We start from the raw sequence: 15963 nt of genomic DNA, 5'->3' as shown, positions 1-15963 counted from the left end.
GCCTTATTACTCCATAGGATTATTATTTACTTGTACAAAAGTAGATCCAACGGTCGACAGACCTCGTGGATCCCAGAGGTTATACATCGGTCACTCAGATCCTCTCAAATAGAAGTTCAAATTCTAGGTCAGAGAAAGAAGAAAATAAAAGGCCGTGCATTTGGATTCGAAGAAAGAGTCAAATTCATGTGAAGAAAAGAAAAAGAAAAGAAAACTCTAACAGTAGAAATATTTTACTTACTTTTTTTTAATTTAAACATTATTTATCGGATTGAAAGAAACAATCACTTTTACATCTCCATATATTTTATTTAATATCTGAATATATATTTATTTAATAAAAATAAATTCTTTTAAATTATCTCTGAACTAAGATTTGATCATATATATATATATATGAATATTGTTTATAGCAACACCTCCTGGACTATATATAAATTGTAACTAAAAAGCCCACATTGTATACTAATGTTAAAAGGCATCGGTTTAATTAGATGGGGGCGAATTTATATGGGAGCACAGGATACTTTTCTGTGTCTATTTTTGGATAATTTTGTGGTGGAATGTTTGTGGTTGATCTAACATTGGTTTTATTTTAGATTGCGTGTTTCTCTTAGTTTTGTTGTCGATATATTTGACTTTACTAGTTGGAAATAGGGAGATAAGCAGGATGTGATTGGCTGTGGACTGGAAAAGTTTTAAGTGTTCTTGTTTTCTAGTGATACTATTTAATATTTTAATGAAACATGACTTTTTGTCTTTTGTTATTTAAAAAATAATAATCTTAATTCTGTTGTATCTTAAAAACGACAATAGATTGATTCAAAATTTTGTTTATAATTTATTGAAATTATATGTGTTTCCGAGCAGATCTTGATTTATTAGTAATTTACTCCGTTACTTGTTTGTCATTCATCGCATTAATTAATCCGTTCTTTTCTCCGACAATGGCAGTAATCTGTAGCCGTTAGCTTTTTCGTCATCACTGCTCGCGAGCATTAGCTTCACTTCCTTTGCTCGCTCTTTTTCGCTGGTGAGATAATGGAAGGCGAGCCCTCGTCCTCTTCCTCCGGCTCTCAACACAAAGAGGTTGGTTTTTTTTTTTTTTTTTTCTCTTCGATCCAAACTTTACTTTCCTCTTTCTGTTGAATTCGTCTATGATTTTGACTTCATCTCTTCCGTTTTGATTGTTTGTGAGGAAGAGTTAAGAGAAACGGTTGATGATTGCATGATCTCTTGGTAACTGTCTGGCTTGCAAACCAAATTAGCCGATTTTTCATACTGTAGACGTGATTTTGGGTGAATTTGATCAGTGATACCACTCTGATGACTGGTTCTTGATGATGCTGTATTTGTTGCTGAGAATGATGGAATGGTTTCTTTTATGTGATTCGTAAGTTGTGATCCGCTGACAAATCCTGCTGAAAGATTCAGATGAATGCGACATCTGGGTAGTGTGTTTTTGGGAGGAGTAGGTGGGTCTGAAAGGAGCGAAAATTTTGCAGTGTTCGAGAACAGTTGGAGCTGTTTCCTCTCTTCCCACTTAGTTATTTCTGTAGATTTGTGCGACAGGTTGCGCTAGGTGTTGATTTTTGGATGGTATATTTTATTTGTCCACTTTTATTTCTCAATAAGTGCTCGAAAAGCAATATGGCTAGTGGAAATTCTATTCCATGGCGTTCTTATCCTCTGCTCATGCATATTCATTATATCCATGTAATGCAAATGGCCAATATAATTAACTTGATAACTATTTCTTATCCACAAAATTATTATTTATAAGTTGATCTTTTGGGTCCCTTAGATTGAGATATGACAACTGATCTTCAGTTTTTATCCACTATGGGTCTAATTCATTTGCAGTTACTAATGACAAACTTGGAGATAACTTTGAGATGATTTTTGTCCAGGTTGAACATCAAATCCTACAAAGCATAAATGAAGGAGTTATGCTTCTCAACCCTACGGAGAGAGCTACAATCTCCACTCTTCAAATACCTTCTAGACTTGTCAATATTGGTATCACTAAACCTAGAGATTGTCTGATCCAGCAACAAAGTTCTTTCAAGGGAAGTTCGTCAAATGGAGGTTTTTCTCGTGGACTGAGCTTCAAAAATAAGACAGACATTCTTGATAGTGAGAGAAGCTCTCTTCTAAATCCAGAACTTCCTGCAAAACAAGAGAGTAGGGAAGGTCCAGAAAATGCAGTGATTACAAATCTCGTTGCTGCGTTATCATGGAAAAGATGTGCATCTCTTCCTGCTGCACCAGCATCAACGTTGTCTCCTACATCTTACTCGACAAAGGAGAAAACATTGCCTGACCAGACCATGTCTCAGGTAATTTCTCTATTCTATGACAGCTAATTCCACTTGATTGGTTCCACTAAGTTGTATATCCTGTTGCTTAACGTTGACTTCATATCTCAAGTATCTTCTACATAGTTGTCTCTTCATTTTATAGTTCGGCTTGCAAGTCAGAGTTCCTGTTCTTCTTCCCTGCAACAATGCTGGCTCCCTCCTGCTGGAACACATAAAAGATCTATTCAGTAGCATCCTTTGCTATGACATTACTTTACTTGTATATGACTGGCATTCTCACTTCATTCTTTTTATCGAAATTTTATGACCAACATTCTCATTTTACTGTTTTTATCGAATTTTGGCATTATCTTTCTTCACCTTATGTAAAATTTGATGTACTTTTTAATTCTCTTCTATTATTTTCCCTGTGCACTTAGTATCAGTGTTATGATTTGCCTCACTATATATGAGAATGAATTAAACTAATTCTGTTTTATGAAAAAATAAATGCAGAGACGATCAGTTTCGACAAAAGTTTCACGGTCCTTATCAGTTCCAGCTCGAAACATTATTGTTATGAGGTCTGGCTCTTTCCCTAGTGGAAAGCAGCTTGCACTTGAAGATCCTCAAGGTAGTAATAAAGGAAATGGTGTTTCCTCTATTTGATGTGCATCATGTGTTAAAACGGTCATTTCCCTGCTCCACGTCGTTTTCTTCAGTTGAAGCTTACAGCATTATATTCTTCAAAGGCAGGTCAATTAAGTGTTGGACAGATGGACGTTGATGATGAGGAGATTCCTGAAGAAGAAGCAGTTTGCAGAATTTGCTTAGTGGGGTTAAATGAAGGAGGGAATTGGCTTAAGATGGAATGCAGTTGCAAAGGTGCTCTAAGGCTCACACATGAAGAGTGTGCAGTGAAGTGGTTTAGCATAAGAGGCAACAAGAAATGTGAAGTCTGTGGTCAAGAGGTTCTTAATTTACCAGTAACACTGTTACGAGTGCAAAATTCTGATCAATTGGGAAGTGGTCAGCAAAATCCAGGACAGAACTCAAATTTGCCATTCCCCAGGTAGGAATTCCACATAGTGCCATCAATGGGTCTTTACAGCAATTAGCTCAAAACTGCATCTCTTACAAAGTTGGAGACAAAGTTAATTTAAAAATTGCAATATTTTGAGAGGTATTGCCTTCTCAAACAACAAAATCTTTTCTGGCAGGACCTGGCATGATGTGGTTGTGCTGGCATTGATCAGCACGATGTGCTATTTCTTCTTCCTAGAGCAGCTTCTGGTATGGTTGGTTACTATGTAATTGTGAAAGAACTCCAAAAGATAGAATGATCATCTGAAGCTAGAAGTAGGGTTACTATAAATGCATTAGTTCAACAACATATCTAATATGAATGTCTACCATATGGTAAATAAATAAGTTCCTATGAACTTTGGTAACTAGATATTTCGTATAACTAATACATTGAGTTTAAAGAATCTATAACATGTAGAATTGAGCTTGGGTATCATCAGCTCATTGCAAATATGTTGGAGACTAGACAAAATTGTAAAAACCACGAGTAATGTTTTATGCCTATCTCTCTGAGTGTCTGTGAGCATGTCATACATGTACATATGCATGCTTGTGTACTTTTTACATCTGGTGGTGATTCGCTACATTGATTATTAGATGATATGCAGATTATTGTTCATACCCTAGAAAACTAGAAATTATACACCATTCTTGTACGTTTTACTCATTCTATCTGTTAATTTTGTTTTCATAATATGAACCTAATATAATGTAGGTTAATGATATGAGATCTCATGCCATTGCGGTTGCTGCACCATTTTCCTTGACACTTGGCCTGTTGGGATCAGTATTATCTGTAATTCTAGGTAATAAAGTTCATGAATTGGAATTATTGATCTTCATTAACTCTATGGTTTTTACTTAATTTTTTTTGTTAATGCAGCAAGCAGGGAGTATGCTTGGGCTTATTCAGCCTTTCAGTTTTCACTGGTGGTCATATTCCTCCATCTCTTTTACTCTGTGGTGAGTGGCTTGATAACATATCATGAACTAGGAAGTGTCTAACAGTTCTCTCTTGTACTCTATAATGAACGATTCTGACTACTGGAAATCAAGGTTCAAGTCCCTCAAAACACAGTCAGCAGAAAAGCCATTCTATACGAGTTTTTCAATCATTTATTTGCACAATCACCCCTTTCTCTATATTAACACTTCTTCCCTCTGCTCTGCAGCTCCAATTAAAAGCAGTTCTTGCAATTATATTTGCATCTTTTGCGGGATTTGGAATTGGAATGGGGATCAATGCATTATGTCTCCAATTTTTTGCTTGGAGGACTCGAACTATCCAAGCACAGGTGAATGCAAACCCAGCTTAGAAGAAAGTAAAGTTCGTATCACATGATCCTAAATTGGAGAACAATTTAAATCATTTACAGCCTCCATTATATCACCATGGCTCCTCGGAGGCAAAGTTGCTTGGGGTTGCCAACCAAACAAGCAACTGCTATGCTTCTGCCAAGGAGCTGTTCACTATACTTGGTGTAAAACAGGGCTTTTAATTCTCAGTTGTTGCTTGAATCTGCTTATCTTAGTAGTCCTATGTGTATCTTGTACATTGTCCTGTTCTTCTGTGGTATGGTTCTCTACCAGATTCTAAAACCTCTGCAACAGCTATTCACACACATTCCTCGATGTTAATCTTTGTGTTAGCATACCTTAGCACTGGTCCTTGAGAAAGAATTCAGTATGGATACAGGAAAAATGCTGCAGATATCATTCTATGATCATCAGCTTTACTACTATACTCATAAGAGGACCAAACAATTTCATCTTGTAATACATATTGGAGGAATTGCTGACATTAGCACCATTTCATCCATCAAACATTTCAACACCAGCAAAAGCTTCAAATCTTTTACTAGTTTTCATGGACATGTGAACTTTAATAAGCAGCTCAGAGAGACTCGAAGGATGAAAGAAATTATATGCGATTAGTTACAACAACAGCAAAAAAAAAATATCCCTCCTCTGTCCTCTTGCATCCCTACTATATTACAGAATTTATATGCACAGCCACAAAGTATAGTGATTCCCCACTGGCATATTAACCTTATACAGTTGACCAGGTCCGCTTAATGAAGTCCAGCAAATAGACGGTGTCTGCACAGTGGTGAGAAAACAATACGAGGACAAAATAACAGCCAACAAGATCAGATCTAACCAAACAAAGAGAAGGAAAAAAGAAAATTCTGTGTGACATACCTCTGGAACTCCAGTTTCTGGATAACGATACCATTCAGTAAGAGCTCTGAATTGAAGGCTTCTATTCCTGCAGTTTAATTCATAGATATATTTAGCTCTTTGACTCTCAAGAGACATGAATCTGGCCCGTCTGGACATTAGTTGGAAGTAAATAAAAAAACTACCTTTCTTGAGGAGCGGTAGGCAGATCTCATAGTCTTCTTCACATGAAATGATGAATATATTATCTTGTGCAATTTCGGCTGTCATTGCAGCTCTGCTGTTCCTTTCCAGTGGCTAATGAAATATAAGACTTATTTAAACATCTATAAGTCGTGATGAAAACGACCACACATCTGACTATCTGAGGTACACTAGATATGTAAGTGACCTCACCATGAAATGTCCTGCCATATTTAGGTTCAACATTTCCTTTTTTAATTCTCGTGATTTTAGATGAGAAGCAGAACTTGTAAGTTAATATATCACAATAAGAATACATCACTCCTGGACTCCGATTCTAACATGCAGTTAGCATCTTCTTGGAGATACATTGAATTTCTACTATGCAGTAAATTAAATAGTTAGTATTGCGAAGGACAAAAGATTATTGTACTGCACAAATAAAGCATTTGAATTATTATCTACTATCTTTTACTTAAGGTGCTGTTATAATGATTAATAAGCCACACATCACATATACACAAAAATGAGGTCTACATCATTTTACTATATGCTAGATAAAAGATGAGGGATATGGTCAGATACCTGGCCGTGAGCTGCCTTGACTAAGCTTATGAGGAGCTCACGATCAGGTTTAGCTTTTGGAGTAATCAAGACCCGCCTACCCTACATTGAATTCAAGAGAAGAGGGAGATGCACTATAAGACATTAATTAGTAAATAATGCAGTTTGCCAACAGGATACCTTGTATTCTCAGTCAACTGATGAATTATACAAGGATTGCTAATAACCTGCAGCAGAGGATAACGGCGTGCTTGACATAGTGAAACAGGCATGCTGAAGCCAATCTCCTTTTCCTTAACTAAATCCCTCAGTATGTAGCATTTTTCATCAATGAAATAACTAGCCTGTCTACAGCTTTCAAGCCACATACATGTCACGACTGGTTTACCCATAGCTATTGCTTCCAACATGTTCCTTGTGCGTGCAAACTTGTCTGCTATAAAATGTGTAGCCTCTGAAATAGATGAGACGACTGGAGCTCCAAAGCGTGCTAAAATCTATCAATTAGGCAATCATTGTTACCATATGCCAACAGTTAGTTTAAGACTATATTGTGAGACAAGCAATGCCAAGTGGAAACAATATAATTTACCTTCCTCTGTTGCTTGATTATCTGTTGGTCCAGATGTTGGCTGAATAGAGCGCGAACTCGTGTCATATCTTTCTTTCTTCGTCTATCAATCAGCCAATTTAAAACTTCTTCCTTCCTTTCTAGCATTAGTAGCTCTCTGGAACCTGATGCTTTTGCAGGTACCTGAACTCTACAGGTCGGCAAAACTCTGTTTATTTCTCTCAATGGCTCTGGACATGTTAAACTAGATTGTTGAACTTTATCTTTAACATTTTCTTTGTTGACATGTTCAATATTGGATGATTCTGCAAGGTGATTGGATTTTGACACTTCTTTTAGAAGTACTTCACTAGTAACAAGTGCCAAAGTATCACTAGAAGAATCAGTTGAGCCAGCTGCAGAAATTTGGGACTTTGTCAAGGTTGATCTTCTTTTCCTTTTGGCTTTATCAAGAATATCAGCAAGGCTTCCTTTAGCATTGACCAATAGTGATTGATTGTTCATGTTGCAGTCAACAGTTGAGTTGCCTAGGGTCAACGCATGTGTTCGCTTAACTTTGAGGCGGCTGAAAGGACCTTCTGTGAGAGAAGGGCTACTATGTTCCTTCAAACTCTTACACTTCTTATCTGGTACTTGAGAATAACTGGCAATATTCATTTCAAGTCCAATAATTCTATTTGAACCTTTGGAGGAAGAGCTTCTTTTGGAACTAAGGACATCACACAACTTTGCAGAAGGGGTGGTGTGCTCTATCAATTTTTTTGGGGGAATTCTCTTGTCCATTAGGACAAAGCAAGCTTCTGCTTTTGTCTGCTCAGAAAATCCATTTGGATGTCTTGCTAAACTCCCCCTCACTTTTGTTTTCTCTGCTGCATTACTTAGTTTCTTCCTGACTGTTGAGTTATCCAAATATTTTTCAGAAGGCCTAGGAATTCCTTCAGTTATCCCAGTAGAGAAAACCTTTCTTCGTTTAGAATGTGATGTAGTGCCTTCTAAGTCATGACAAGAGGGAACCATCTTTTCAAGTAAATCATGAACTGAAGAAGCTTCTTTGGTGCAATCCTTACTTAAAATTTGATCATTTGGATGTGCATCCTCTCTCAGTACGTGATTTATATAAGGACCATGAAACAAGGTCTCCATGGCTTCAGCTGCTATTTGAGTATTAGGCCCGACATCATCTGTGCCATATATGTCCTCTAAAACATCAGTTGCTTCAGTTTGCTGCTCTAGATATATCAAACTCGACTGATCATCCATATGCTTCTGTACTTCCTCGTTTTCAGCTTCAGACATGTTTGGCTTTTCACTTCTGAGACTTTCTGATAATAAGGTTGAGCTTGAGCAAGTTGAGCTATTTGGCCTTGGATAAATTTTAAGGTTTCTAGCCTCCTTGTCTCCACTTTTATCACATGCACCTCCAATAATTAGGCTCTGTGATTGCAGAGCCTTCCCTCTGTTCTCAGAGGAAAAATCGTTTACTCTGCTGAAGACAGTACCTCCTGCCTCGTCCTCGAGACCATCAACCCAATCAAAAATTCTCGCCTTTCGAATTGAGCAACTGCGGTCAGCCCTACTAGCTAAGCATTGAGCTACTTTAGCACTTAAAATGGAAGCTGAGTTCTTCACTGTTACTTTGCTAGTGCTAACTTCTTGAGAAGAACCGGTATCATTTTCTGACAGCAGCTTATCCACAACACCCATTGCATTGGCCTGAGAAAACTCGCTAGGCTGTTGAGACCCAAGATAGTCTATTCCTCCAGAATGTGGTAGATCAGAATATATATTTCCAAGCCTTGCATAATATGGTCTGCTAGGATGCACATGACTATAGAAGTCTTGCGAGCATCTACGGGGGCTATCAACGTGATCCAGGTCAAATTTATTTTCCTCAGTGGATTGTATATCCATTGCAATAACTCTATCGATAGTCTTTGAAATCCAACACCTTCTTGAATTTTGTTGGGATCATCGACACCGAGAGAAAATTCCTTTCCTAGTGAATTACCTCAGGCATCAAATTGTGAAGCAAATGAAAGAAATATAGAGTTTAGAGGTCCACACTCACAAGCTCCTTTGTAAAGAATGCAAAACTAAAGAGAGTGCCTACTGAAGGAGATCATTTTCCTCCAAGTGATATATATTTGCATGAATTTCCATGACTTCAATATCACAAGGAAGAGAGAAAAAGAAGATACAGAGGCGATAAAAGTTACGAGTCGATAGGATTAGATAGGCAAAAACATGACCCATGAAATGGAAGAATGAACATTTTGCTATAAACTTTGACGGAAAATCGAAAATAAGATAGCATGTGTTAGATGACTGCAAGCATAAGCTGACAACGTAACAGATGTGTCACTTTTCTATAATATTTGAGTTCTCAAGTTCTTAAGCCTACTGATAGAGAAAGTATTTCTTCCCTATTTTAGCCATGCACCAAAGTAAAAAAAAAAAGAAAAATTCTTAAGAATTTCTTTAAAATGGCCATAATACATGAGATGCTTGATTAATATCAGTGGAATAAACAGATATCCCCTACCAAGAACAATAAAAAAAAGGGGTTCAATCTCTAATATTTATTGCCGGAATAAAGAAACCAATTTTGGGCAACATATAGCATACTCGAATCTAATAACTCGTTGGGGTTTTTTTTTTCTTTCACATTCCTCATTTCGATGAGAAGTAAGCTAGTGATTCAAACTGGTTCAAGAATGATCAAAGGAGAGACTTCTGTGAATCGAGGAGGAAGAAGTCGAAGAGGCGATTACGGTCTTACCTGGAGGAGATGAATCGAGAGCAAAACTCGTGCTTCTTTCTTCGTCCAGGGAGGCGAATCGACTTGGGTTTTGATTGAAGTGGGAACAAAGTTGGAGACAAATCCTCCTTGCAATTCGCGGGCTTTATAATAATTGACTATAATTTATTTTAAGATACAAAATTCAATCAAGGGCATTTGGTCTAGTGGTATGATTCTCGCTTTGGGTGCGAGAGGTCCCGAGTTCGATTCTCGGAATGCCCCCTCGAAAAAGGGCCAAATTATCTTTTATGCCCCTTGAGAGAGAGAGAGAAAGAGGACATTTTTATTCATCTAATTTGTTACTCAAGTTTTTTAATTTTTTTCTAATAAATTTTTACTTTTAAGGAAGTGAAAAACATACGAAGGTTAAAATATAATTAACACTTAAATCTAATTTAATTCAGCCTACTTCAAACTATCTAATAAAATTTAATTAAGGTTAAACTATTTAAGGAAGTGAAATTTTTTCCTCTAAACTATCCTCCTTGTATGTTAATTCTTTTGTAACTTTTTCTCGCTTGTAAAGTAGTATGTCCAAGGAAAACATGTAATGTTAGTTAATATGTGGACTTTGAAGAGCCAAAAAAAAGGAAAATAAAATTAATTGGGGCATTCCGAGAATTGAACTCGGGACCTCTCGCACCCTAAGCGAGAATCATACCACTAGACCAAATGCCCGTTGGTATTCTAAAAATAAAATTTATAATATTTTTTATTATATTTATCAGTTGAGTAACCTTCTCTTAGCTTTCACATGGATCATCTTGCAGGCAAGTGAAGAAAAGAGAGAGAGAGAGAGAGAACGAGTATTTAGTTTTGAAACAATAAATTGGAGGAATTGGGTTAGGTACGGTGTGATTCGGGCTAAGGCACAGTGTTAGTTAATTAATTCCCTAACCCAATATCTAGGTAGATAAATCAAGAATGCCTTGAGACATGCATGCATAAAGAAGACAAGTTTTTTTTTTTATCTAACAAGATTGCTTCAGGTAACTTTAAATTCTGGTGATATATATATATATATATACATACATATATACAAGGTAACGTTAAATTGAACAAATGATTTTATAACAGCACGATCCAAAAATTGTTGTCTGATTAATTACTTTGTCACAAATTAATCTTGACAAACTAATTAACAAACAGATTTACAACAATATGAATGCAAGTAAAGTCCATAGATATATATATATATATATACAGCCGATGGATAACTCTATTAATCATTCTATCAGAATCCGTCACTCCAACAAGGAGAGTTCTGCCAGCCGTTCCATTCAAAAGGATCGATAATTGAGGTCATGGAACCAAAGACTCCTCCTCCTCCTTCTTCACCATCGCAAGTAGGCGGATTAGTGCTATCGACATTGTTGAGCTGATCCCCAGTTTCCGAGCCCGTCGGATTCCAACTACTTCCGCCGGTGGTATTATTGGCGGGGCCGACGTCGCCCGACTTGGCGTGCTCGAGTGAATTCTCGTCGATGCTACCTTCTTTCTCGTCTAAATCTTTCGACAAAGTGGCATCCAGAAAGGCCTCAAAGTCGTAGCCGTCATCGACGAATTCATGTTCCGCAGAGGATTCGAGCGGCAATGCTGCCTCCGTGGATGGTGCCGGAGGCAATGCCGGCGTCGTCATGACACACCCCGTGCTGCACTCGATGTCGGCGGCGGCGTAAATGTCTCTAGTAGAACTCGTCGGCACTGGTGCCACAATTGATATCGGCGTCGGTATTTGGTATTCAGTGCTGCACTTCTCCGAAGTGATCAAAGCCGTCGGAGAACACACCATATTCGCGAAGTCGGCGGCGTAGATGTCTCTAGAAGCCGTCGAAGAACACACCATATTCGCGAAGTCGGCGGCGTTAATGTGGATGTCCGCGGTAGAAGAGGCCAGTTTAGTGTCTGAAACCTCTGCAGGGAAGCCAAGACTCGGTTTTTGATCCCGAGATCTTTTTCTGCGGGACGAAATCGCCTGAGCACTCTTCTTAATCAAACACAGCACTGGTTCAATATGCTGCATGCAAACATTATCCAGTAATTATCAATTCAACTGCATGCAGAAAAGAAGGTAAGGATAAAAACAAATTTTAAGAAATAAAATTTTGAAATCCATACCGGCCGGGTTGTGCCAGAAGGAAGCTCGTATTCGTACATCACCCACCCGGTGCTCTTCTTCCTCTTCTTGTTAGGTCGATCGCTATCCTCCTCAGAGAGGCAAAAGCAAAGCATCTGCTTGTACCCAATGACACGACCGTTTATTTCTTCGATCACCGGATTCTTCTTTTCAGGAAACCAGGTGCCGGAACCCGCGCGGCGGCTCATGTTGGCGGACTTCTGACGCTGGTGCGTTCGGTGCGAGAAGAAGTAGCCCATCTCCTCATCCTCGCCGACTAGATTCCATGGCTCCGTGGAGTACACCTCGGCGCCAACGACGGCGTCGCTGCAAGGAAGAGCATCGTTTCTGACCCAGTTGCGGAGATAGTGGTCGATGAGCTCCGCGTCGGTGGGGTTGAATCTGAATCCGCAAGGAAGGCTAGCTTCGAGGGATGGAGGCCTTCCTCCGTGCATTATAGAAGGAAGGAAGGAAGAGAGAGCTCGACCGGAGAGAAGAAAGAGACGGCGTTGTAAACAGAAGTTGCCGAACAACGTTTATAGAGTTTGGTGGATGCGGTTATAAACCGCATTCGATTAGGATTCGGAGTCGGGTCGAAACTAGGAAACTACGGATCCACGTCCACGTACCTTACTACCCAAATCCGTAGGTGGGTTGCAACACAATATAAAATATACAAGATTCAGGATCGAAGTATTTCTACATATAAAATTGATGGTGGATATTGTTCACTCACTCAGTCAAGACATCTATGACACTGAGAGCTGCAGGCTTCATCAGTCCTTTATCTTGAATCATCCTTCTAATTCTTACTGCATCTGTCCACATTCCATGATAAGCATACAAGTTAGAAAGTGTGACATAATAACCTGTATTTTCAGGTTCCAAGCGAAACAAATGTTTTGCAATGAATTTTCCTGTATCAAGATCAGTATAGTCATTGCAAGCACTCAGTAGAGCTCCCCAAACTCCATGATCTGGTTTAACAGACAGTTTTCCAACAAATTCATAAGCCTCTTTAAGCCTTCCAGCGCGGCCAAGCATGTCAACCATGCAAACATGGTGCTCAGCACTTGGCTTAATTGCAAACTTTTCTGCCATGAGATTGTAATGTCTCCATCCTTCATCAACCAGTCCAGAGTGGCTGCAAGCTGATAAAAGAGCAACGAAAGTACTCTTAGTAGCTTTAACACCCAAATCAGACATCTCCCAGAAAAGCTCAATGGCTTTTCTACCATGCCCATGGAAACCATAGGCTGATATCATGGAGTTCCAGGAAGCAATGGATTTTTCTGCAGAATGTTGAAATACTCGTATAGCGATGTTCAACATCCCGCACTTGCTATACATATCAATTAGTGAAGTTGATATAAAAGCATTTGTTTGTAGTCCAAGCCTGAATACATACCCATTAATTTCCTTACCATGTCTGAACAATCCTAATTGAGAACACGCACAAAGAATGCCAACAATGGAGATCTCATTAGGAAAATAATCTTCCATATGACGGTATGTTTCTAAAGCTCTGTCACCTTGCTCATTCTGTACAAAACCTGAAATCATACAATTCCAGGAACACAAATTTCTATGTCCATTCATATGGAACACTGACTCTGCATGCTTGATGTCCCCACATTGGAAGTACATATTAATCAGGGCATTCCTCACCCTGACATTGAACAGCATCAAATACTTCATTGCCAACCCATGCATACATTTGCCAAAGAGGAGCAATTTAAGATTTCCACATGCTGATAAAGAATTTACAAATGTAATAGCATCAGGATTGATAAGAAGAGACGAGCGCATAAAGACAAAGGCTTGCAATGCATCCCTGAGGTACCCATTCTGAATGCAGCCGACTATGATGGTGTTCCATGAAACAACATCTGAAACAGGCCTAAAGTCTTTTAATAGAAATAATGAAGCTCTCAGATCACCGCAGCACATATACATGTGCATGAGAGCATTGACAGCCGATACACTACTTGAAAACCCATACTTAAGCTTCAAACAGTGAACTGCTTTGCCAAAAATTAGATCTTCTGGGCAAGTGCATGAAGGTAGAATAGCCAAAAGACTAGCCAAGCTACATCGAAGACCTATACGAAGCAATTCAGAGAACATAATCTGGGATTCCTCTTTCAATGAATCAGTTCTTGAGTAGCCAGAGATCATCGTGTTCCATGAGATTAAGTCCCTACTAGGCATAGTCCTGAACAGATGGTCTGCAGATGTAGGATCATCACATTCTAAATACATACCAAGCAAGCTGTTTCCTACTGAAATATCCAAGGACTGTAGCTCCTGCCGAATAGTATATCCATGGAGTGATTTCCCTTGACGAAGTAGGTTAAGTTCACCACAAACTGGAATTATTGTTACCAAAGTATCAGGCTGAGCTGCCCTTGTTAACTGCATCTTCTGGAAGTACAGAAGTGCTTCATCAGCTCTTCCATTTTCTATCAATCCATTGATCATTGCATTCCATGAAACTACGTTCTTCTCAGAAAGACCTATAAACACCTTCTCTGCAGCATCTACATCACCGCACTGAGAATAGAATGATATTAGAGAATTTGGAACAGAAGTACATGTTCCCTCATAACCCAACTTGATTATCCAACCATGGACTGATTCCCCAAAATCAAAGGGACAATCTAAAGAAGAGCAAGCTGAAGTAACACAAGATAGGCTCACTTCATCTGCCCGATTAATCGAACGAATCATTTCCCTAAAGTAAAGAAATGCTCCTTCAGCATGTCCATTCAAGAGGCTTCCATTGATCATACAATTCCATGAACTAGTGTCTTTATTTTGTATCCTCTCAAACGCAAGCTCTGAAGAGCCCAAGTCACCACACTTGGCATACATATCAATGAGAGCATTACAAAGGCTTGTTTCCGAGTTGAAGCATCTTTTTATGATAGTGCCATGGAGTATCATTCCATGCTTCCAGTTACGAGTACGAGACGCAGCCGACAGCACAGTCACCAGCGTCGTGGAATCAAATTCGCCAAACTCTTTTACCATTTGCTCGAAAAGCATCAGAGAGGTGTGGAAATGGCAATTGAGGACAAACGCATTGATGATGGCGTTCCAAGAGATCACATCCTGGGCAACACTATCATCAAAGAGACTGAGAGATGAATCTACATCACAAACTCTAGCGTAAGCTGTAACGAGCGAAGTATGTACAGGAAGCTCTGATATCGCATCAGTTTTAAGTGACAGGCAATGAATGGAAGAGACAAGATTTGGGCCACCTGCTGCATGTTTGAGGAGTTTAAGGCTGTGTATGACGAAACTAGCTCTAAGAGCCATTTGATCAAATGGGTAGTGGGCAGAAGTGCAGTACGATCGAATTGATCCATGGAATGGGGAATTGGGGACAAGGCAGCGCGGCGAGTTCGGAAAGAGATGGAATTTGCAAGGTGCTACGGTTTCAAAAAGGATTTTGGAAAGAAGAAAAGGCTTTATAGCGAAGCCTCTGTATGTTAGTACCATTCACCTCACCTCAGTGTCGTCCTGTCTACTAAATTATTAGTAAATAATACGACGCTTTTCCCTTTCTATTTCCTTTTAAAATATCTGGCATTAAAAAGGTTTCCAATAGAACAAGGATATATGATATATATATATATATATATATGGAGAAGTTTCCAACTGAGAACTTTATCCCAATAATGGCCCTACCAAACAACAAATCTTGCCAATAGATTCTCCAGAGAGAGTACAAGATACTGTATAAAATCTAATAACAAAACAAATCTACAAAGCTAGAAATATGGACCACAAAGAATATATATATATATATATATAAGAAAATTGAATGAGGCTATGCCAGAACTAATGCCAAGCATACTCACTTTCAAAATTATTGATATTGCATCTCTCCTCAATGGCCTTGCACCAAAGCTTGGATTATATCCTTCATTTAAATAGACGAAAGATTTTATATATTTTAAGTAACAGATGAGTATGATATGATTTGCACTTAAAATCTCTATTTGATACCACAACAACTCATCAATCACTTTTCGAACTCATGATCTCGCAGCTCTGCAAATCCATCACTTAAAAGTAAGTTGTGAGAAACAAACACCACTAAAAAATGCCTAACAAAACAGTGTCAGACAAATTAGATTGATGAATGTTATAT

At 38.6% G+C, this 15963-nt stretch overlaps 4 protein-coding genes and 2 non-coding genes across 10 annotated transcripts; 2 read left to right on the top strand and 4 right to left on the bottom strand.

Annotated features, from left to right (window-relative positions):
- The first annotated feature begins 673 nt into the window (after nt 1–673).
- On the top strand, nt 674–4961 carry LOC140766037 (uncharacterized). Its single transcript, XM_073105426.1, has 8 exons — nt 674–1089; nt 1911–2339; nt 2817–2934; nt 3057–3372; nt 3521–3593; nt 4102–4192; nt 4270–4349; nt 4559–4961. The coding sequence occupies exons 1-8, from the start codon at nt 1042–1044 to the stop codon at nt 4700–4702; spliced, it is 1299 nt and encodes a 432-aa protein (XP_072961527.1). The 5' UTR covers nt 674–1041; the 3' UTR covers nt 4703–4961.
- A 201-nt stretch (nt 4962–5162) lies between these two features.
- On the bottom strand, nt 5163–9724 carry LOC140766035 (uncharacterized). 5 transcript variants are annotated; one of them, XM_073105425.1, is made up of 7 exons: nt 9665–9724; nt 6907–8881; nt 6542–6811; nt 6336–6416; nt 5753–5864; nt 5589–5655; nt 5163–5486 (listed from the first exon to the last, which is right to left on the bottom strand). In XM_073105425.1, exons 2-7 carry the CDS (start codon nt 8794–8796, stop codon nt 5459–5461), a joined length of 2448 nt encoding a protein of 815 aa, XP_072961526.1. In that variant the 5' UTR covers nt 8797–8881; nt 9665–9724; the 3' UTR covers nt 5163–5458. The 5 variants fall into 5 exon arrangements, 2 of the variants coding, with proteins under 2 accessions (XP_072961526.1, XP_072961525.1); XR_012105267.1 differs by lacking the exon at nt 5753–5864; XM_073105424.1 differs by having other exon boundaries at nt 5163–5655.
- A 111-nt stretch (nt 9725–9835) lies between these two features.
- TRNAP-UGG (transfer RNA proline (anticodon UGG)) lies at nt 9836–9907 on the top strand. The gene has a single exon. It is a non-coding gene; the product is annotated as a tRNA-Pro (tRNA).
- Nucleotides 9908–10291: 384 nt separating this feature from the next.
- TRNAP-AGG (transfer RNA proline (anticodon AGG)) lies at nt 10292–10363 on the bottom strand. The gene has a single exon. It is a non-coding gene; the product is annotated as a tRNA-Pro (tRNA).
- Nucleotides 10364–10768: 405 nt separating this feature from the next.
- LOC140765470 (uncharacterized) lies at nt 10769–12271 on the bottom strand. Its single transcript, XM_073104581.1, has 2 exons — nt 11804–12271; nt 10769–11702 (listed from the first exon to the last, which is right to left on the bottom strand). Exons 1-2 carry the CDS (start codon nt 12254–12256, stop codon nt 10920–10922), a joined length of 1236 nt encoding a protein of 411 aa, XP_072960682.1. The 5' UTR covers nt 12257–12271; the 3' UTR covers nt 10769–10919.
- Nucleotides 12272–12522: 251 nt separating this feature from the next.
- LOC140765469 (pentatricopeptide repeat-containing protein At4g19220, mitochondrial) lies at nt 12523–15725 on the bottom strand. Its single transcript, XM_073104580.1, has 2 exons — nt 15671–15725; nt 12523–14915 (listed from the first exon to the last, which is right to left on the bottom strand). Exon 2 carries the CDS (start codon nt 14847–14849, stop codon nt 12534–12536), a length of 2316 nt encoding a protein of 771 aa, XP_072960681.1. The 5' UTR covers nt 14850–14915; nt 15671–15725; the 3' UTR covers nt 12523–12533.
- Nucleotides 15726–15963: the final 238 nt, after the last annotated feature.

The sequence above is a fragment of the Typha angustifolia genome, chromosome 8 (genome assembly GCF_048772165.1).
Source record: "Typha angustifolia cultivar Huaian chromosome 8, ASM4877216v1, whole genome shotgun sequence".
Taxonomy (NCBI): domain Eukaryota; kingdom Viridiplantae; phylum Streptophyta; class Magnoliopsida; order Poales; family Typhaceae; genus Typha; species Typha angustifolia.
This window is presented reverse-complemented; position numbering and strand designations above follow the sequence as displayed.